The sequence below is a fragment of the Phalacrocorax carbo genome, chromosome 10 (genome assembly GCF_963921805.1).
Source record: "Phalacrocorax carbo chromosome 10, bPhaCar2.1, whole genome shotgun sequence".
NCBI classification, from domain to species: Eukaryota; Metazoa; Chordata; class Aves; order Suliformes; family Phalacrocoracidae; genus Phalacrocorax; species Phalacrocorax carbo.
In genome coordinates, this window is record NC_087522.1 from 4,768,810 (window position 1) to 4,791,677 (window position 22,868).

The 22,868-nt window shown below is 54.8% G+C and overlaps 1 protein-coding gene across 2 annotated transcripts; it reads left to right on the plus strand.

Annotated features, from left to right (window-relative positions):
- Nucleotides 1–2,745: 2,745 nt before the first annotated feature.
- On the plus strand, nucleotides 2,746–21,487 carry MMD2 (monocyte to macrophage differentiation associated 2). 2 transcript variants are annotated; one of them, XM_064461543.1, is made up of 7 exons: nucleotides 2,748–3,161; nucleotides 15,681–15,762; nucleotides 16,447–16,607; nucleotides 16,704–16,778; nucleotides 17,074–17,175; nucleotides 17,732–17,801; nucleotides 18,170–21,487. In XM_064461543.1, the coding sequence occupies exons 1-7, from the start codon at nucleotides 3,115–3,117 to the stop codon at nucleotides 18,371–18,373; spliced, it is 741 nt and encodes a 246-aa protein (XP_064317613.1). In that variant the 5' UTR covers nucleotides 2,748–3,114; the 3' UTR covers nucleotides 18,374–21,487. The 2 variants fall into 2 exon arrangements, with proteins under 2 accessions (XP_064317614.1, XP_064317613.1); XM_064461544.1 differs by lacking the exon at nucleotides 17,732–17,801 and having other exon boundaries at nucleotides 2,746–3,161.
- The last annotated feature ends 1,381 nt before the right edge of the window (nucleotides 21,488–22,868 follow it).

Consider the following 22,868-nt stretch of genomic DNA (forward strand, 5'->3'; position numbering starts at 1 on the left):
TGTCAGGAGATGATATAAATTGCAGGCAAAAAGGGGCAACTGAACTAGGAATGTCTAAAAACTGGATCAAAATCAAGGTCTTGGTCCTGAAAAGAGTTGGTCTGGGGGAAGTGAGCCGTGCAGGGTGCTGGGGTTCGTCCCTCTGGAGCCAGCTGATCTGGGAGGGTTTGTGAGTGATGTATGTGCAGCGGTGAGGAGTGATGGAGCCACCTTCCTTCACCAGCCTGGTGGCACCTCGATATACAAGGGACCCTCTGGGCTCCCCCAAGTTTAATCATCCTCCAGCTGCTGGTGAGGAGCCTCCTCCAAGTGACTTAAACCCAAGTGGCCCTGCCCTAGCACCCTGCTGCTTTGTGCCCACCCTGCCACGGCCCATGGCCACCCCTGAGCTGGTCCTGCCCCCCACGCTGCCCCCCATGCCCCCCCCGCCTCCACTACAGCTGCTGCCAACCCAACCATGTGTCCCATAACTCCTTCTACCCATACAAAGTTTCCTCTCTTGTGAGGAGGTTTTTCCTAAGAGGTGGCAGATTTTAATCTCAAATTTTTTCTGGCTCCAGCAGCTTCATGTGCAGGAAAACTTTCCTCTCTGGGGAAACATGATTACAGCCAGGTAGAGCCCAGTGCCACCACCGTAGCACCCAAATGCATGAATATTCACACTGATCACAGCCAGGATCCCACGGGGACCTGTTATTGGGAGTGGGACGATGCACAGAGGTGTCTCCAGCTATGGGACTCCTGCAGGGTTTGGGCCTGCATATTTTGGGGAGGAAGCATCTGTGGGCTTCATAACCCCTTCCTCCTCTAAAGGAAAACTCTGCAAGCCCTCCCTGTTTTGGTGACATTACAAAAATGTAACTTCATTCAGGGTCCCTCTGAATTTTGGAAGCTCTCCTAACATCATTACAGTTGCTCAGATCTTTGCAAGAAGGTGGGGAGAGAACAAGGGATGGAGGAGGAAAGAAAAGAAGGACTCAAGGGGAATTGCCATGTGGGGAGGGGACGCATCCCGGCAGGGTACGGGTGGTGTGAGCACGGACATCTCCGCACCCCACCATCAAGCAGCTCCCATCTGCCTGCAATTCTCCGGCCGCAGGGTTTGGAGGCAGCGCTGGGGCTGGAGCCATTCCCAAGCACGATGTGCGAGGCTTTGGTTGCCATAACAACTGGATTCAGGCTTCAAAAATAGTAACTTATTTTTTATTCAATTTGCCTTTTGCCCTCTGAGACAGATCTATTTTGGGACTGATGGTTCACTTCAGGTGTCCCTTGCCAGTGCCCCTGGCTGCAAGCTGGGGGCTTTGGGGATGGGGGTTATTTTGTTAAATGCGGTTTATCACCATTTTTTCTCCCTCACCTATTCAGGCCCAGAGAAAGGTAAAGCAGGGCACAAGCACCATGACATAGCCTTTGCCAAAGCCTTGTCATCCAGAAGGCTGGGGAAGGAGCTTGAAAAAAATATTCCCGGCTAAGTGGCAGAGCGTGGGAGAGGTTTTTGGAGATGATCTCACTCTGCATCTCAGCTTGGACCTGCCTCTCTCAGCCCGGGCTTGGCTGTCCCAGATACACTGGGAAGGTCCTACCAAAGATGGGGCTTATTTTGTTCTCCTCATACGTCCTGGATCCCACTGTCACCAGCTCGGTCCCCAGTAGCATCTTCCATCCATGATGGGAAACGTGAAGGGAGGCTGACCCTGCTGCCAGCTCCCAGCATTGGGGAACCGGGTTACTTCTTGTGTGCATTGAAGACACCCCACAACGCAGCATGCAACCTGAGCATCACTCCTTTTGCATGCCCTGGGGGGATGAGCTGCTTTTGGAAGGGGTTGCAAAGGGTGCCATGATTAATTCATGCCTAGAATTAAAGAATAACTTGAATTTTTGTCCGTTTTGGCTTTTGGAAGATATGTGTATGTGTGATTTCACATGGAAATGGCCATGTCAGCATAACCCTTTGTGTCAAGATGTCCTCAGCTGTTCCACCTTCCTCCCATCAACGTTATGACAGCATCAGCAAGGAAAGGTTGCACTGGGGAGACCAGGGATCTCCTCCTCCAGTTGCTGCCGGCCTTACGTCACCTTTGCTGTCCCTTAGCTGCTGGCCTGAAGGTGCCTGCAGTCTCTGGCACAGGGTGGGCAGGGTGGCTGTCTGCCTGCAGACAAGCCCCCATTACCCTTTACAGCCCCTCTCTGACCTGCCCAACCTCAGATGTATGTTGGGATTTCAGCTCCTGCGAGATCCTCCTCGCTGTGATGTAGACTTAGGATGGCGATGGGGTGAGGATCCTGGGGTCTCCAGTCCTTGTCTTGCTGTTACACTGCTTCCTCTCCCTTCTCCCGAGCGGGGGAGGGATGGTGGGATTCTGGTGGGTGTCGTGTCCCCACCCAGGGGCACCCCGCAGCGATGGCGCTGCAGCAGAGCCGCCCACCCTTGCCCGGGCCCCTGAAAAATAATGGGGGGAAAAAATCATTAAAATCAAATAAGTAAAAGCAAAGCCAAACAAAGCAACTCCCTGGGGACGGCGGGGCGGGCTGGCCCTGCCCGGGGGCAGGCAGCACGCAGGCAGGGACATCTCGGTGCCCCTCCTGGGGGGCTCGGCCGTGGGCAGCGTGGCTGGGGGAGTGGGCTGGCTGCCTGCACTCGCCTCTCCCCCCGGTGCTTTAATCACATTTTCAATTCAAATCTGCTGCTATTTGATCCTCCGGGGGTGGCGGCGGCGGGGGGGGGAAATATTTTTAGCTGTGCTTAAAGCTGCCGGGGCGGCTGTGGGAGATCGTGCAGGTTGCTGTGGCCGGGCGGAGTTGGACGGGATCCCCCCCCCCCTTTCCCTTTTTCTTCCTCCTCCTCTTTGCACATCTGAGGGCGGCACGGGGCTGGCTCCCCCCTCCCGGAGGTCGCCTTTGTTTTCCCCGTGTCGCTCTCCCGAGCAGCCCGAGGGAGCGGGAGGGGGCCGGGGCCGGGCTGGGCCGGGCTGCACCGGCCGCCCCTTCCCCTCCTCGCCCCGCCGGAACCCGCGGAGTTGGTGCGGTTCCCCCGGGCGGCGCTTTGCCCCCCGCCCCGGGGCTGAGCCGCCGCCGCCGCCCCCCCGGGACCCCCATGGCACCGCCGCGATGTTCGTGTCCCGGGTCCTGGATTTCCAGAAGACGCGCTACGCCAGGTAAAGCCGTCGGCGCGGCGGTCCCCGACCCCCGGGTGCTTGCGGAGCCCCAGGACAGCCCCAGCCCCTGCCCGGGCTCGGCTCCGGCAGAGACGGAGCTCCAAGGGACCTTCAAAAGCTGCTGAGTGCCCCAAAGCCCCGGGCAGGTGCGGGCTGGTCCTCTGGGAGAAAGCTACCTGTTTTTCTGCATCCCTAAGGGATTCTGAGCATCCTTGGGAGCCCTCGCTGCCTTCGCTGGGTTTAACTTCACCATTGTCCTCCCACTGCTGGGGGACCGACCCCATCGCTGGCTGCAAACCCTCCATGGAGGGACCAACGTTGTCCAGGGTCCCACTGTGCCCAGGTGAAGCCCCCCTCGGGGTGGGTCCCCCAGCCTGGACCCGGCAGCTCTGAAGGGCTCACATGAGATGCAAAGGTGGTGGATCCTTTCCCCTCTCCATGAAATACCCAGGGGGGTTTTCCAGCAGCAGGGACTTGTTTTAGCAGCTCAGGTGGGTTAGCAAACCTCATGGCATTACCTGTGTCCCGGGAAACCTGAGGACTGCTGGGTGCAGGGCAGAGGGCACTCAGACATGCATGCTGCTGTAGGGTAAGATGTGGCCTTTAGCAGGGAGCTGGTGGGTGACACAGGGACAGCAGCCACCCGCAGCCCTCCAGCACGCTGGGTGGCCGAGGATGAGTCAGATCACACAGCGCTGGGCAACGCATGGCCAGATGGGGCTTAGGGGGGGTGCTGAGTTTTGCACCAAGGACAGGCTTTGTCCCCAGCTCTCTGTGATCATGGTGGGGATGTTTTCATGGCTGCAGAGGGTCCCACAGGCTGGTGCAGTTCCTGGGGGCATTCAGCTCTGCTGCTGCCGCTGTCAGACTCCCAGTAGTTCTGTTAGAGTCAGAACCAGAGAAAAACTTGTCTGGAAAGGAGTGGTGATGGTGTTTCTTGCCTGCTCCAGGCAGGAGCATCCCTGAGGGATGTTTGCATGGGCTGGGGAAGGGCAGGAGACCTTCCTCCCACCCCCACAAGCCACCAGCTCTTCTCCTTCCAGGTGTCCCACAGTGAAAATCCATGCTTGCATCTCCAAAAGCTGCCTGAAACATGTGGGCACCTGCTCAAAGATCATTTTGATGCTGTAGCTGCCTCCTGATAACCTTTACCTGGTGAAGATGCGGGAGGTACCCAGCAGGTCTGCACAATGCATCTGATCCAAAACTCCTTGTGAAAACAGAGAATTCAAAACTGCTTTTCCCAGCTGGCATACAGAGGACAAGACCAGGGGGAGATGGAGCTGAGCAAAGCTTTGTCCCCCCAGAGGAGGGGAAAAAACCGTACTTTGACCCTGTGGCAGTGGTGCAGAGGCTCTCTGGGAGCCAGGCAGCAGAGCAAGGGCTGCCCCCTCCTCAGTCCCCCCCCAGAGGAACCCATCTGCCAGCCTGTTGCTTGATTTATCCAAAATTAGCGTGCTCAGACTTTGTCATGGTCCTTTCTAGACACAACTTACTAAATGGGGATGAGGTATTACAGAGTGCCTCGCAGGGATAGATCCCAAATGCAGGGCAGGGGCTGCAGGGCACGGGAAGGATCAGGTCTGCAGGACATCCTCCACCTCACGCTGGGTGCCAGGGCTGGATAGGGAGCAGGAGGAGATGGGTGCTCCCTTGGCTTTCACCCCAAGACATGCCAAAGCAATCACCAGCATGAGACACTAACCCAGAGCTTCCTACATCACTGCAGAGATCCTCTTAGCCTAGTGCTTAAAAATAACAGTTGGCTAATCCCTGTCCCAACACACCAGCTCTCTTCTCCACAGAAATGCTATGCCATGGCAGATCCTAAAAGCTGCTCCTTCTTTTGTGCTGGAGATGCTCTGTTGGATTCCCTGAGCTGCAAATAACAGGACCAGGCTCTGCAATGGGGACTGGTGTGAGCAGGAGCTGTGGGGCCTACAGCAGCACATGCCCTTCAAGGCATCAGAAGCATCTTGTGACATCTTTTCAGAGAATGAGGAACTCTCTTGCTTGTGGCCTTCCTTGAAGAAAAAAATCAGAAAGTTTTCCTTATGGTGGAAAAGCCTGGAACAGCTTCATTTTTAATGTTGTTTTATCTAATTTTGAGTGAGGACCAAGAAAGGAGGAACTTGGCCATCAATACACCCACCAAAAGGAATAAATAAAAAACAGTGTGATGATGAAAGACCTGTTGTGTAAAAGCTGCAGCAAAGGCACCAGGCTTTGAACAAAGAGATGAAAGGCAGCAATCAATGCGGGAGCATTTTGTGAACTGCCAGGAAAAAACTCAGGGCTGGAGGGGCACCCCTGAATCCCTCCCGGCTGGGCTTCAGAGATGGAGCATCGTGGCAGGGGTGGAGGGGAAGCAAGAAAGCAAAGGAGCCTGTCACCATGGTGGGAATAAGAATGCATGGCAATGCTGTTTGAGCAGGTTGTGGTTAAAAATGAGGCTGTCAGTTGTTTCTGCTCTGCTGCAGGGTCCAGGAGGCTCTTCCATCACCTGCCACCATGGGGAAAGGGAGTTAAAGTGTGCTGTTGCTATAAAGCTTTCCCAGTGATCAGTCACTCACAGCCTGTACCATGGCAAGTGATATCCACCTCCTGTCTGAGGCCAAATTTAGCCATGACAGTGGCAGCAGCATGCAGTTACAGGGTGCCAGCAGATGCAATTCCTCCTGCTTTATCCAACCACCAGATAGTTATTCCCCCATTCTCTCTCCAGCCTTTTGTCTCCTCCTCCTCCCTTCCTCCCAGCTCACCTAAACAGGGCTGGTTTCCCACCAGAGCAACAGATCAGTGCAAGTCACATCTTCATTGAGTCTCATTGCTCAGGTAACACCAACCCAGTAACTGATCCCTCGCTTCCACCTCACCACTGGCTTTGACCCTGCTTTGACCCACTTTTTATTCAGATGTGGTCCAGTGCCTCCTGCCCACGTAGCTGCTGTGGGGCTACAGCTCAGCCCCAACCTCCCTGCAGGGACACAAAATGCTTTCCAGACTTTGGCCATCCAGAGCCATAATTGAAAGGAAACATGATTAAGCAGGGAGCTGCTGTATCTGGCTGGCTTCAGCAGCTCCGGAGCAGCCGGTGGAGAGGGGTTTGCTGGGAGCTGCAGACTGCGCAGGGCACTGAATCATCCTAATTAACTGATAGCAGTTCACGATTTGATTTGTTCATGTAAAAAGCTCTAAATCTTATTGCATTTACTTGTCTTGCCCTGTGCAGAGTAACAAAGAGGAGCAGCCAGGAAAATCTACATTAATCTCTCAGCCTAGAAGAAGCAGGAGGTTAGGGAAAGCAGGGGCCTTCTGTAGGTGTGCGGTCCAGGCTTGTCCTCACTTACCTGGTGTCTGCAATGTAGACACTGCCACCGCCTCACCAGCACAAGGGGATAAAGATAAGAACTCTATACTTGCTCAGAAGCAAATCCTCCGAGTTTGGGGATTCGAGGGGGAAAGGCAGCTGGGAAGACCTTCTTTGTTGTTCCCTCCATCTGTAATTGCTGAGCAAGGAGATATTCATCAGCTCCCCCTCCAGCATCTCCAGGCAAGAAAGGGAGAGGAGAACCAGCCAGAATAGGAGTGAGGGAAAACATTGGGGTGCTCAGACCCCAAACACGAGAAAGGCTGACAGCCTGAGCAGAGCTACCACATTGGGAATATCTGGCCCATTTGCTTCACGATGAAAGCACAAGCAGCCCTTGCTGGCTCCCACACACACAGAGATGCTTTCCAAGAGCTCTGCTTCTCCTGCAGCCCACATGGGATGAAGCAGTGAGAAGGGAAATGCTTTCAGCAGTGATATTGCAGCTTGGAGCTGCTCAAGAGGCAGGGGCTCCTCACCATGCAAGCACCACCCCCATCCCACCATCCCCAGCAAGGCCTGCCAGGCTGCCCCCAGCTGAGCAGGTCCCCTTGCTGCAAAAGGCACTGCTCCAAGAGATGGGGAAGGCCCCAGATAACTAGGGAAAATGAGGATCACCCAGTGTCACTGACCAATTCCATATTGGCTGCTCTGTGGGGCCAGATTGACTCAGATACCCACTTAAGATAACACTGGGACAAGTAATCTCGTGTACATTTAGGTACCCCCAGTGCGGTTATTATTGCAGCCAGGTATTTGGAAGGCCACAAGTACTCAGAGCGTCATTTGTGATGGGGTATTCCCTCACACTGCCCCCTTCCCTCCTTTGGGAGTGTCAGGGAACTTGGCAGGATGGGCTCAGGTGGGGATCACCACCCTGGAGATATGCAGCGGTGGGCAAGCCAAGCGCCTTGTACTTTTGGGGGGAGGATGCTCTCTTGGCTGCCTGAGAAATGGATGCACAGTGGTCTTTTCCTTCCTTCAACTGGTGTTGGATATCAGCCTGATGCAATTCTTTGGCACAGCTCACTACGGCCAGCTCCACAAGGTAGCAGCCAACGGTGATGCATGGGAAATTCAAGCCACTGCCCAGTGCAGGAAGTCAGTGAATGCAAGAAACAGGGCCCACCAGGACTGCTCCCAGGCTCGCCTTCACCTTCTCCTTTCCCACACCCCCAGCTCCACAGCGAGACAAAGCAATGCAAGCCAACTACAACTGCTACAGAAAGGAAGGGAAAAGAGCACAGCAGTTATTTAAGTTCATTGTGTTTGGGGTGCTTGGCTGCAGCTGCAAAAGGCGATTGGTTGAGTACCCAGAGAGATGCTGCAAGGGTATGGCTGCTCAGAGCAGGGGAGAGGAGGCATGACCAAACACACAGAGCTCAGGTCTCCCTTTGGGGTTCTCCAGGTGTGACTGAATTGCAACATTTTCATGCAGTGAAAATCCAGTGTCTGATGGGCTCTGTGATATACTGCAACTTCTTACAATGCAATACCACAAGCATCATATTCCTGATGTTTGCTTCAGATGCCAAATAGTTGAGCTGAGCAGTGCTGGCCTTCAGGCAAGTTTGGATTCAACTTTGTGCTCCAGTTCAAGTTTATAGTCCACGCTTGCTGCTGCTGAGGGAAGGATTTTATGCAGAGATCAGCAGGTCAGGGGCAAGGAGGTACCTCCTCCCGCTGTGCTCAGCAGCGCTGGCTGGTACCGTAGCATTAGACACAGCCCTGCTCTCTGTTGCAAATAATACTAATGGAAATCCTAGTATCTGCTTGCCTGGTGAAATGCATAATTCTCCTTCTGTGCCTTCGTTGTCCAGAGGCATTTGCTGAATAATTTACAGATGTAATTTGTACTTGAGTAGCATCCAGGAATCCCAAATGAGAGCCTGCTCTGTCTCTCTGAGGATGCTACGGGGAGACTTTATGGACCTGAGAAACCATGGCCTGCCCATGTAATTTCACAGTTACAGAGGCAGCCGGGGTTAGAGGCTGAGAAGGCTCCAGCCCCCAAAACTGTCCAAATCCTCTGCCAGCAGGCAGAGGGGCCAGTGGTCACACCCACTCCTGCCCACCTTGGGCTGTTGCAGGGTTTAAGCAGGCAGAGTCAGCTCAGGATTTGTCCCACTAACTTCTGTGCTCAGGGCAACGCAGGCAAAGCAGCAAGGAACATGCACAGTGACTTTCCAAACAAGCAAATAATACAGAATTTTCAGTTCTGGAAACAGTCCTCCTAACATTCACGAAGCACCTGGGACATCAGAGTCATTTTGTGACTAATCAGCTGTTGTTGGAGGTCTCACAAGCACCGAATGAAACAAGAAGTCCCAGCTCAGAAAGTAATTTGGGAAACACTCACTGATCCCATCTGTTGTGAATAAACAAACAGCTCTGCTGTAGTTTCAGGGTCATGAATTGCCTTGGAAGAGTTAGAGATACAATCTACATAAAGAGCAGAAAGCCTGCTGGAGAGAAAAATAAATATCCCTGCCCAGAGGATGGGAATATGGACAGTTATGACCCTGCTGAGACTACCTGCTGAGTTTCCACCCACCATCCAAGCCCTGCTACTGATATATGGGCTCTCACGGGTGCAGAAATGGTCTATGTCTGCATCCAGCCTGGCTTGAAGCCCCCTGTGCTTGCCTTTGCTAGGGTGAGGAGCAAGGAATAAGAATCAGGTATTCCCTTGGTGCAGACCCTGGTGTGTTCCGGGAAAAAGGATATTTCCTCCTGCCAGCCTCAGCCCCTCATGTACCCGCTGCTGTGGCAGCAGGATGTGCCTGTGAGGTGTCTTCCCTGTCCCTTCATGGGGGACATCTGTGCCTGCAGTTCAGAGCTGGGTACAGCATGGACATGGCTGAGCACACAGGCCCTGTCTGGGAGCATCTCTAAGTCAGCAAGCACACTTGTTCAGCATTTCTCATGGCATACAGGCTATATAGTGCCAGGGGATGATCAACGACCAGTCCAGGGTGTTACCACATGTCAGACTGCTGGGAATGAGCAAAACTGGGATGGGGGAAATCAGAGGTGATGAATGACAATTCAATCTGCAACCCATTTTGACTTACTTTGTGAAAACAAGGCTTGCACCAGGGGCATCTGGGCAAGTTACTCCAGAAATCTGGTGATCTGCTGATTTATCTATAAGAAAGCTTGAGAAATGGTGGTTTAGATGAAAAGCCTGTCATTTCCTGCTCCCTGCCAAAGCAGCTAGCTCTTTGCATGATGCCAGGAAGCACTACAAAAGAAAATGCTGTGCTGTCTTGCTCTGTCAACCCTCCTGCCCCTTCTCACGTGGGACAGGCTAGAGTCAAAGGAATAGCCCACAGAGCAGGCTTGCGCTGGGTGCCCCTTCTGCTCTGGCCCAGGGAGCCAACCCACCAGCTTACAGCACTCCCAGCTTACCTTTCCAAACCAGGAGCACCATATGTTTGTGTAGGAGCACACAAGCACTGAAGAGCAGGCATAGAAATAGAGCTTTCAGCTCTTATTGGGGTACCATGGAGCTATGCACATGCCCACGTGGGTGGCTCTGCAGGTGGCAATGCTGGGCAGCATCAGCCTGAGCCTTTGCATTTCTGCTTTCCAGTGGCAAATGCTCCTGTGTCAATGGGTAGGAAAAAACATGATTTCTCAAGTTCTCCTGGCTGGATAAAGCAGCTTTGTGATACAGCAGTGTTTGGGGGCTCCACACCAGGAGCTGCAGCTGCAGGGAGAGAGAGGAGGCCTACTGACCCTTTCCCTTTTCACCGAGCTGCAGAATTGATGTTCTGGACTTGAGTGGGGATCCTGAGCAGATCCCTGTGGTCCTGCTGTCTCCTGCATCCTGGGATCATGCCCCATAAGTGGGCAATGCTCAGGGCCCTGCACCACACCATCACACACAGCTCCCCAGGACTGAACTAATTACAAGCCACAGAGGAGCTCAAGGGGATGAAGCCTCTTAGCAGGGACTGCAGCTGGAGCATGATCAGATTACAGGTCAGAAGCAGAACACATGCCAAGCCCCAGCTTACAGGGATGCCACTACAGCAGCTCACACGAGCACAGACACTGAGGACCAAGCCCTGGCATCTGCACTGAGTGTGCAGCCTCTGGGCTCATTAGGGCAAATCCAGACCATGCACTGAAGAGGGGTATGAGGCCAGTCTACCCTACAGGGACACATCTGCTCCATCACTGTCACATCAGGCATCACGACACTTGCTCTACCAAGGGACAACCCAAAGGGCCCCAGTAGGACTTACCACTGCTGCTGGTTTTCTCCAGCACCCCTCTCTAACAAGATGCCACTCTGTTACTTAAAAACCAGTTGTGGCACGCAGTCACAAGGAGAAGGAGAAATCCCCCTAGCTTGCAGTCATCTCTGGGAAGCTACCCAGCAGGTAACATAGCCTGGAAGTGCCCCAGCTTTAGACAGGAGGGTGAATGCACAGCAAACCAGCATTCTACCTCTAAAGACATTAAACTACATTCTAAGCAAGCCCAGCCCTTTTGTAAGCCATTCTCAGGTGAAACATGTAGATATTAGCTGGTCTGGGGAGATTCACATCACCTGGGAGCAGCCTTGGGTATGTCAGCTAATCCTTCTCCCCTCAGTGCAGCACATGGCTCCAGTGTTTAGTGCTTCATGGGTTGTGAAGGGGATGTGGTGGCTCTTCAAGTGTCACAGCCATGGCCACAGCCTCAGCAATGTGCAGGGGGACCCTGGCTTCTCAATGTGTAGACACGCAGCCATGTGTCACGTATATAGCCTGATTTATAGCAGGGGTTGGGGGTGTCAGGTGTTGGACTGGCTTCTTGCAAGAGCAGGGATGAGCTGCTCAGTGGGAGCTCACACCTCCCCATCTGTATCTTAATGGTGATTTTTGCACCCTCCTCACATTATCCTTCTACCAGTTGACCTAAAGGATGTCAAAATTTTTATCCTCACCCAGAGAGGAGGAAGAGGGGTGTGTGTAAGAGGGAGATGAAGTGATGTGGCAGAGGCCTGCCGGAGAGTCAGTGTCAAAGGCATATCTCCCAAATCACAGCCTAGCCTGGGTCTGTTAGGGCTGTTCCTCCTTTCCATGTGTGTAGGGGACAGCTTTCCTGCAAAGTGCCCTGTGGCTCTGCCCATGGAGTGTGTGGTCCCCATGGGGTGGCTGATGCATGTTTTCTTGGTGCTCCCAGAAGAGCTCAGGTGTTCAAATACTCACATGAGCCATCCCAAGGAATAATTTAATTTAATCCCCTTTTTACCATCTTCTCCCCTACTCTGGCAAAGCAAGAGCCAGGCAGATCTGCATGATTTTTGAGGTCAGAACTTTGTTCTTGGATAAAAGTCTTTAAAAAACTCAAAAAACCCCCACCCCAAAGCCACAAAAAAACAGTGGGAGAAAGAGAAGGAGAAAGGAACAAGCCTGGGAATCTGGCTCTGCACTTTGCCCCGGCTGCCTGGGACAAGGGCCTCTTTGTTTCTCTGGCCGGAGCATGCTGCACTGGCCCTTTTCAGTCTCCCTCCCTGGGAAAGGGGCCAGGGGGAAACAGGCACAAGCAGGGCAGGCAAAAACCCTGGGGCTGCAGTGAATAACTCCTGCTCAGACCTCCAGGCCCCCATCTTCATATAGCCGGTCCATATAGCATCTGCCAGAAATGGTAACCTGGAGAAAGAGGTGCCTGGGAAACCCTCGGGTATCTGCTTCCCATGCACCAACCCTGAAAATGAACATGCTCATGTTCCTGCTGTACAGGAGGTTTTAAAGATTCCTGTGTCTATTGGACTTTGCAATCCTAAAGCACCTGCTAAAACCCATTGAAGACCCCAGCCAGGGTGTAATCACCTGCCCGCGGCTTCCTGGGCTGGCCATGTTGAGTGAGCCACATCACTATGGCTTTGCTGGGTCCCTGGGTGGGTGGCAGCATAGGCTGGAGGCTGTTGGGGCCAAGCCGCTGTTGTCTTATCCTATGCCAGGAACACTGCCAGCGTGTCCCCAAGCATACAGGTGCAATGACAAGGAGCTGGTGATGAACATGGATTCAGCCAGCAGGGCAGGAGACTTGCTGCAGGAATCAGATCTAAGTTTGGGGTGGTGTTTTCTTTCTTCTCCATATTTTCTTGCATTGAAAAACCCCAGAGCTCTGCCTGGCTGCCAGCAATACTCTTCTCCTGACCCCAATCACACAGAGCCGGAGCTGGGAAACACGGAGCAGCCACCCCTGGAGCTCCCAGTTTTCATCAGCTCTAAGATGAGTTATGGGTTCCCTCCCTGAGTGTGTCTGTCTGCCTGTCTGTCTGTGATGGAGTTCAGATTTGAGGCTGGTTTTGCACACCAGTATGGCAACTTTCTTCAAGCTGAGAGTGATGCAGCGCTCCCCGCCCCGCACCCATGCCAGTGTGCACAGGGATGACGTGAGATGGATGGATGCTTGGCATCCATGAAGTCCCAGGAGAGAAGAGAAGGTGAGGAAATGGCCTCTGCACCCTGGAGAGCAAGGTGCTGCAGGGCACCCGGGGACTCATCCTGCCCTGCCAGGAGATATGCAAACACCGGCTGCTCCCATGCTTGTTTGCCCAGCTCTGCTCCTGAGCACAGAGGGCAATGAAAATGTGCCCAGCTAGCCCCAAAATGCAATGTTGGCTGCTTCAGGAGGGCCTGACTGTACCCAGGCTGGCCCAGCGCTTTGCAGCCAAGTCCCACATCTGCTATGCTCCATTTCCCATCCTTCACAAGATGATGCTTATTAGAAAGTGGGATAGGAAAATGAGAATGATCTCTTCCCAGGTCAAAAAAGAGATCCTCCTTAAGGCTATTTCTCCCTTCAGAAAAAGCAGGCGTTTGCAGTGTGCCGCACCAGCATGCCTTTGGGCTTCAGGGACACACGCGCTGTTCGACCTCATCCCATGGGGATGGCAGGGGTGGCCCTTCTCAGCCTCTCCATCCCTGTACCAGACCTAGGGATGATATTTGCACCCAGATATCCCTTCCCAAAGGGTCTGGGTGCCCCTCAGCCCTGGGGTGGGCCTGTGGTAACCAGCCCTGCCGCTGTTCCCCATCACTGCTCTGAAGAGCGAATGCCAGAATGGAGGGGAGACAGCATGGGGCTTTGTTAAAACAAATAAATTCAAGGAAAAGGCCTCTTACATGTTTCCTCAGCAACCACAACGTCATGTGGGATGTCTGGGCTTCCCCCTCCTCTTCTTATTATTAAAAGGGAAAAGAAAGGGAAGCAGAAAGTGAAGGGGAGCTGGGGACAGTCTCCTGGCAACACTGGGGGCAGTGATGTCCTCCTGCCAGGGGGACAGGGCTCCAGCCCGGGCAGCCTGGCCAGCCCGTGTGGCTGGAGCAGTGGGATAGAGAGGGCATCCTTGGTCTCCCCTGGGATGGAGGTGACGGCATGCCAGGCATGGCTGTGTCCCCAGGGATGCCTGACTGCTTCCCAGCTGTGGCAGCCTTGCTAAGCCCTGATTTACCTAGCGTGATCCTTGATTTGCAGAGTGGTGGGAGTTTAATTCCCTCTGTTTCCCCATCTTAATTCAAGATATATTTTGGTGATGATGAGCACGCTTCTTTCCCCAGTGCTGGGTTCGGCTGCAGGCAGGGCAGGGGCTGGGGACACAGTGTCCATGCGGGCTGTCACTGCCGCCTGCCGGGGAGCGCCTTGCACACCCGAGCCTGCTGTGGCCACACTCCTCCCACACTTAAAGCCTTGTTATTTGAGCTATTTAATCCATCCTGACTCACTTTTAATAGATAGCAGTGAACGACTCAGGCAGTGGGTCTGAGCAGGCAGATGGCAGAGGAGTCCACACAGGCATGGGTGGCTCAGGGATGGGGAGAAGGCACTTTTACTGCCTTTCCCAGTGCCCCAGACTGAGGGGTTACCCTGTGCCCAGCAGCAAGGTCCTGCCAGCCCCTAAGCACCCTTGATGGGCACAGCTCAGCTGTGAAATGCGCCGCAGATGGTGCCGGAGCTGAGAGCAAGCGGGGTCAGAAAGCAATTAGCCCAGGTCCTGCAGGGCAGCCCCGCTGGCGCCAACTCAGCTGGGCCTGACCTGAGCTGCAGCAGAAATGTCTTTAAGTCCCTGATTACCAGGAGCAGCCAGGGGAGGATCACTCTCTCTTTGCTTGTTTCTCATTCCCTTTGTATAAGCCTCCACTGCTGGCCCCTGCCAGAAGAGGATGCTGAGCAAGGCAGCACTTTGTTCCAACCTGTTATCATGGATGCACATTTAATTTGCCTCTTAATACAGCGTTATGTACCTTGCAATGGACTAGTCAAGCCCGACACATTTTTTATCACTGTGTGTTGATCCGACAGGGGAAATCAATATGCTCCTCCAAATGCCAAGAGCAAGCTGATACCTCAGACTAAGAGAAACAGAAATAAAGATACAGAGTTCCAAGGGAGTACGGCAGGGTTTCCCCCTGCAGCAATCTGTGCGGGGACATGTGTCCCCCACGGATAGGAGATGCATGTGGTACCCAGAAACCATCGCAGGGATGCCCTCGTTGGAGACGGGCACACTGCTGTGACATGAGGGTGTCACTGCCGGATGGGTCATAGACCCGTAGCCACATGCCCTCTTCTCCGCTGCCGGGGCTGTGCTGGTCCGTTTCGTCTGGGGCAGATGGGCTGTAACCAGATCATGTTGTTAGATGGTGTCTCAGGTTTTCCACCTGTGAAATGAAGATGGTGAGAGATGCCAGTGTCACAGAAGCTGGCAGCTGGACAGGCCACTGACTGTCAGCTGTGCTCCATCCCGGGACAGACTGGGAAATGCTCCAGACCTTATTGATCCATCCTTGAAGCAGCTTCCCCTGTATCCTTCTCACCCCTGCCCTGTCTGCCCTCTCCTGCCAGCAGCAGCAGGCAGAGCTGGCTCCTAACTTCTGCTTTCCAAGTGATGGCAGCTGCTGGGAAATGCTTCAGCCTGAGCTGTAGCTGAGCAAGACCTAGGGCCCTGGCATTTGGGGCCAGCCAGATGGACAGGCTGTGCCCAGTGCTGGGGTCACTTTCTGCAGGGCAGCTGGAGCAAAGGTGAGCCGAGGTGGGGCTCCAGGCTGGAAGGGTGGTGGGTGTCCCTGTGCAGACCCCTCTAAAAGGGCTTTCCCCCAAACCCCATCCCCTGAGCATGTTTCTCTCCCTGCTTCTTGCTGCAGGTTCATGAATGACCGTGTCCCGTCCAACCGCAGGTACCAGCCGACAGAGTACGAGCATGCAGCGAACTGTGCTACCCACGCAGTGAGTCCCTGTCCCCATCCCAGGGCAAGGGAAGATGGTGCTCAGGTCTTCAGGGATCCCCTAAGGAACCTCAAGGCACAAATAAAATGTCTGTGTTCAGTCCTGGAGCAGCTGCTGAAGGTCTCGGGGCTGTGACGAGGCAGATGTGCCCCAGGTGTTTCTGGGGAGCAGGGGTGCTCTCCCTCCTGCCCTGGGAAACTCCTGTGCATCTCCTTTGCTGTCACCCACCATGGCCCCATGTACTGGGGAAACCAGCCGTGGGCTTAGTGGAGCAGGAGTATTTTGCAACGCTCCCTGAAAACTGAGTGTTTTCACAGCAGGAACGGTGACAGGGGCCCCATGAGGCTGCATATGCAGCAGCAGGGGCAAGTGCTCCCCACATCAGGGTTTCCCTTGGGAGCTGGCAGCTCCCACTCTGAGCCCTGGGAGATGACTCAGAGGTAGCCATCCTCCTTGTGCCTTCCTCTTCCTCCCTACCTCCACCTGGAGAAGCTATTTTGGAGCTGCACCATGCAGGGGAAGATCCTGCCCGGCTGGTGTGGGTGGCCAGCTTGCCTCACTGAGTGGTAGCTTTGACAGGAAGCAAAAGAAACATCTAAAAGGAAAAGCAGACACTGTATTGTAGCTGCTCAATGGAAACACAGAGAGTCGAGAGTCAACAACAGGTTTGCCTCTCCCTTCCAGTTCTGGATCCTGCCCAGCATCCTCGGCAGCTCCATCCTGTACATCCTCTCTGACGACCAGTGGGAAACCATCTCAGCCTGGATCTATGGCTTTGGCTTGTCCAGCCTCTTCATCGTCTCCACCATCTTCCACACCATCTCCTGGAAGAAGAGGCATCTCAGGTACCAACTCTGATCGCTTGAGGCTCAGGAAGTGGGAGAGGGTCCAGAGGCCCCTGGTGCTGCAGGCTCTGACCCATCTGTCTGTCTGTCCTGCAGGACCGTGGAGCACTGCTTGCATATGTTTGACAGGATGGTGATCTACTTCTTCATTGCGGCATCGTACGCTCCCTGGTGAGTTACTGGTGGATGGGGGCCTCACTGGAGGGGAGAAAATCAGCCCAGCTCCAACAAATAGGGTTTCCCTCTTTGGCTTTGGCTCTGTTTGAGGCTGTACCCTGCCCCTTTTCACAAAAGCCTTCCTATCCCATACATTTCAACACCTTTAAGTTGAAGTTACAAGCTGGGAGGACCCTTTGGTGGCACAGCCATGGGGGTGAGGGCAGCATTTCCCCTGGTACCTCGCTGCCCACAGCGTGGACAAGGGTGCTGCCTTGGACCCCCCTCACCACAGACCTGGCTCTTGCAGGCTGAACCTGAGGGAGTTGGGTCCCTGGGCTTCCCACATGCGGTGGATCATCTGGATCATGGCATCTATTGGGACCGTCTACGTTTTCTTTTTCCATGAGCGGTGAGTGCCTTTACCTGGCCCTGCGTTGGTGGCTATCACAGAGCTCAGCTCAGCTCTGCCAGCCCTTCTTAATGCCCTGACGGTAGTCGAGCTGCAGGGGAGAGCAAGAAAGATGGAGATAGACAGGCAGACAGATAGGTACAGGGACCCTGGGCAGCCTCTTGGCCAACTGTCAGTGGAGGGCACCCTTGTACCACGTCCTTCCTCATCTGCACCCTGTTTTTAGAAGCTCTGGTGGCAGGGATGTGGGAGCAGGGACGTGTTGCTGTGAGTTGCTTCTTCCACACGGTGGCACCAAATAGAAAGCAAAAGGCTCCAGATGTCTCCCCTGCCACCCTGAAGCCCCAGGTGCCTGGCCCTGAGTTGGTGGCTGCCAAGCCAAGGTGGGGGCCCATCACCCCTGGTGCAGGGTGCCAGTCCTATCAGCTCATGCATGAGGTCGTGGGACATGCCGTGGTGGCACCCCTTTTCCTGTAGCACGGCAGTGGATGTTGCAAACATAAAACTCCATGCTTCCTCCGCATCTGCCTCCCAGCAGCTTCTCTGTTGGTCGCAGGTACAAGCTGGTGGAGCTGGTGTGCTACGTTATCATGGGATTCTTCCCTGCCTTGGTCATTCTCTCCATGGTAAGCCACCGCTGGGACGCACGTGGGCTCAGCATGAGTGACAAGTCCAGAGGGTTAGCGTGGTCCAGGCTGCATGATGGATAACGCCATCCTCAAATATGACATGGCCTGGCTCTGTTTTGCAAATGATTCAGGTGCCCAGCGGCTACCACATGCATCTCCAGCAGACCTGCACGGGCTCTGTTGTGTTGAAATCCTCCCAGCAAAGCAGGGCTGCTGGGTCCCCACTGCCTTGCTGGAAGGGAAGGTGTAGCAGAAGGCAGAGCAAGGGTCCTGCCTGCACCCTGCAGCTGGTATTGATAGAGTCATGGGGAAAAGGCAGGTGTGCTGTGGCTGCCGCTGAGCCCTGCCTCCCTGCTTGCTCCCAGCCCAACAGGGATGGCCTCCTGGAGCTGGTGGCCGGTGGACTCTTCTACTGCCTGGGCATGGTCTTCTTTAAAAGTGACGGCCGCATCCCCTTCGCCCACGCCATCTGGCACCTCTTTGTGGCCATCGGAGCTGGCATCCACTACTACGCCATTTGGAGGTACCTTTACCGGCCCAGCACGCTAGAGACTAAAACATCCCGGTAGATGCCTTAAAGACATCGCTTGCACCAACTGGCACATGGAGGCATGGAGGGGAGCGGAAAGGCAGCCTGAGCCGTGGGCTCGCCCCGAACCACCTGCTCACCCCATGGGCAGCAGCCGCTGGTGCCCTTTCCACAGAGACAGGACAGCCTCGAGGTTCATTTTAAACAGGTTTTTCTTTTTTAACTTGGGAGCTGTTTAATTTTTTAGGCAAGGGTTTTGTAACATGGTGACCGACCAACAGGCTGTGGGAGATAAGGGAGTGACCGCTTGCCAAGGTCTCAGGGGGACCTCACTCACCCACCTCACCCCGAGCATCCCATGGGAGTGGGGACCTTGGCCCCACATGCCCCTGGCTAGTGACACCCTGGGTTTGGCTACTGAAGTCCTTAGCATGGGCCATCCAGGGGTCTGGAGGAGTTGGGATGAGGGGAGAGACCTGGTCCCTTTTCTCCAGGATGCCTGGGCATACGGCTGCCCCAGCCAGGGAGGGGGGCATGTCGGCACCCCTGCACCACCCGGGCTCGGCTCCTAAATGGTCCTAAGTCATTAACTGCCCCAACCCAAAATCTTGACAGGAAGGTCTGGAATCAACAAAGCCTTACATGGGATTGAAACTTGAATCTCTTCCAGAGCTCCCCGGAGTCTGGAAAACCCTTTCTCTAAGCCAGTATTAAGTGCACAACTCAACTGCCCTAGACAGACCCTCAGAGCCTCCAGAGAGATTTTCTCCGTGGGATGCTTTGTTTTTCTCTCTGGTCCCGGTGCCAGCGGCAGCCCTGAAGCACAGCCCCACTCCCAGGCTCTGCCGCACACGTGCCTTCGGCAGGGAGCAGAGCCGGGATCCGGCTCCTGGCATCCACCTGGCTGGGATCAGCCCATCTGCATCGGGGATTTCCTTTCTGCTTGAGGGAGGGAAGCAAACCTCCTTGGACTGGGATCATGGGGCTGCCTGCCTCCTCTGCTCCCATTTTGATGATAAGCCTCTTGCTCAGCGTCAGATTTAAATCCACTTTTTGGCACAGGGAGACAGGGAATGGGGGTTGTGGTCAGTTCATCACATGTCTCTGCTGCTCCTCACGCTCTTCCCCTGCTCCAGCGCGGGGTCCCTCCCACGGCAAAGGTTGGACTTGATGACCTGAGAGGTCTTTTCCAACCTTAATGATTCTATGATTCCTGGCAATGCCACAGGTAAGGGATGCACCTGCACAATGCTTGGAGGTGAGCTGTGATGGGGAGGTCCTTGTGACGCTTGGTTTTTAAACCCCTAACCACGGCTACACGGTGCTTGGTTGCAAGGCAGGATAACAGGACATGGAGCACCCATCCAGCCATCAGGAGCAGCCCCGATGCTGATGGAATGGGAAAAACCACACCTGGTCCTGCTCCAGAGCTGCTGGAGCTGGGAGGGTCTGGTGTGCGCTGAGCTCTGGTGTGTGCTGGGGTCTGTGCCGGGAGCTGGCTGGCAGAGCAGCACTGTTCTCAGCCCCGCCTGCACCTTCCCTGGGAGCCCCTGAAGGCATTGATTTCCCATCATCTCTCTTTGGCCTCTTGATTAATCACAACTGCAGCACTCTCAGTGCATTGTGGCAAGCAGAGGAGATTTATGGCCACTGTCCTACATCTCCTGTTTCTTCAGCAGCGTGCTGAGGAGCTGAGCTCCTGCCTCTGTCCCACCTCTCACAGAGCTTAGGGTCCCCCCAGCCTGTGGCACCCCAGGACCAGCTCTCCAGGGCTGTGCCATTTTCCAGCAAATTACCAAAGTGAAAGCATCCAGATACTCTTCCCCTCCTGACGTGGTGGTTGTGGTCACCAGGTTGGCAAAAAAAACCCAGTGGGTTTTCAATTCCACAGGCAGAAGATTCCTATAAGGAGCCCTGGGTGCTGTGCCTGGCACCCCAGTCCGACATGGTGCTGCTGGGGGGTCTCTGCCCAGGGCACCCCAAAGCAGCCTTTGGGCTGGGACACCTCTTGGTGTCTTGGGTGATCTTAGGTACAGGGGTGAATGACCCAGTGTGAGCCCAGTCTCTGCTGCTGCCTGTCCCAGGATGCAGACCTTGCTCTGTCACCTACTGCAGATGGAGGGGTGGAGAGGGACAAGCTGTGAGTAACCAGCAGCTGGTGGAGCATGTCTGGGGTTGGAATAGTGGGATATGGGGTCCCAGAGAGGGAGCTGCCACTTTTTCTGTCTGGCGAGTCACCATCCTTCTCCGTGCCTCAGTTTCCCCATCTGTAAAATGGGGGTGAAGACACCAACCTACCTCACAGGGCTCATGTGAGGACCCCATGAAGCACTTGGAGGACAACCAGTGCTTTACAAACACGTGCTTCAATTTTCACCGAGTCTGGGGGACCAGATTCCCAGAGCCACTGCTGGGCACAGTGACAACCGCTGCTCAGCATGCTCAGATCTCCTCCCCCTCTGTCACTAAATCCCACAGACAGGGAACCACCCTGGGGACAGACCATGCACACAATAGTCCCAGCCTCCAGGAAAATGTCCCCTGGCAGGGCTGAGGATGCCCAGGGACCACCATTGTGTTTTGTCCATAGGCTTCATCCCAAGGGATTTATCTCGGAAGCCATTTCACCATTGGGGGTTTTTGGCCCTAAATCTGTCCTGGGGGCTCCTGAGGCACAGCGAGGGGGCAGAAGGACCTTTCTGAGGCCACTTGATGTCAGCCTCCTGCTGAAAACCCAGGGCAGGGCAGACCCCTGGGCGGGAACAGGTGGCCAGGCTCCGTCGGGGACATCGCCACCCTGCCTTGAGCCCTGATTTGCCAAGTGGGCTTCTCTGTAACTGAGAAGTCCCCCCTCTTCTCTTGCTTCCTAAGTCCTTCCCTTGCAAAGCAGAGTGGGAGGCGCAGAGGAGGTTATCGGATTGTCCTCCTATTTTATACTAATTTTAAATGACTCGTAACATTCAGGATGTCTGCGGAGGGGGGGTTTGAGGGATCTTTTTAGCACCTCGTGTTTTTCACTGTCCATTCTTGTTCAATCAGTATTTTATATTTAACACAGTATTGGGTCAAATTAAAAACAAATGTAAGGAAGATAACACTAGTGAATATTGTTTCCTGTGGAGTAGGATTGAAATAAAACCTCAAGATACCTCAATATTGCCTGCTCATTAAATCAAAATGAGTTTCCCTGCAGCATCTGGAAATAAACCGATTTTCTGTCTGACATGGCATCGCGCCCTGGTGAGGAGAAGAGCCACTCAACCAGCTGCAGCGAGGCCCCGCTCACGGCGATGGAGCACTGAGCACCAACTCACCTCGGTGCATGGATGGCATTGCCATCTGCTGGCTCGACTTGCCGGGGGGGCCAGCGTCGCTTTGCCCTTAACGCCAGCTGCACAGGGAAATTTGGGAGGTTGGGGATGGGTTGAACTCCAAGCTGCAGAGTTTCCTTAAAAAAAATTAAATTGGTGAGTTTGCTGATGGCAGCTCTGTGCTCGGCGGCGCTGGCTGAAGGCCTTGCCAGCATCTCGCCGAAGTGATTTCAGCGTAACCACTCTGCACGCTGGCTCTGGCCCTGGCCCTGTCATTTCCCCTCCCGCAGTGGCTGAGTCTGCAGCTGACGTGTGTCAAGCACCGGGGCTGCCACCCCAGGGGACAAAGGATGCCAGCTCTGGGGAGGAGGAAAATCTGTGGCAGACTGGGCAGAGGGTAAGCACTGCTCCCTGGGGACCCCAGAGGGGACCCCGGCCCACCCCCCCCAATCATCCACCTGCTCCCACCAGCCTCTCCCACGGGCACTGGCTCCTCTTGGAGAGGGACAATTTGCCCCCATCCATGGGTCGTCCGGTGCTGCCCGCCCCGGGCTCTGCACATCCGCTGGCTGCCCTCTCGCTCGCACTTCTCCATCATAATCGTGCCAGGGCTGGATCCCCCACAGGCTGCAATGCTCACCAGTTTTCCCAGAGAGCTGGGGAGGGTTCCCTGCTTCCAGGGGCCGCTGAACTCACCCCGAAACTGGATCCACAACTTCCACCTCACCCCTAATTTCTTTGCTGCTGGCGATCAGGCTGGACTGGGAGGCCTCTTGGCTTCGCTCTGCTTTCACACTGTCATTCCCGGAGGGTGTCTGGGTGGCAGACCCTCCTTGCCACCCAAAGCTTAACCCCTGCGCCATCGGGGAAAGAAACACACACTTAACCAAAAGGAGAATTTTTGACCGAGGGAGGCAGAGCATCAGCAAGTGCCTCGTCCTTAACAACGTGGTGCAATCGCCATCTATCCCTTCCCGATTTCAACCACCAGCCTCTGCGCGGCCACAGCAGTCTCAAGGTCGACTTCAGAGCTTGTTTGATAAAACCTGTTTAGCTAAAGGCGGCCGCTGCCCCCGCGCAGCCCTGCCCGTCTCGCTCCTGGGCATTTTAATCACGCACCGAGCCCGGGCACCGGCGGGGGATGAAAGGGGCATCGCCGGGCCGCGGCGTTACCCCGCACGGTTGGCAAAGCGCGGCCCCCCCTCGCACCCCACCCGCGGTGCT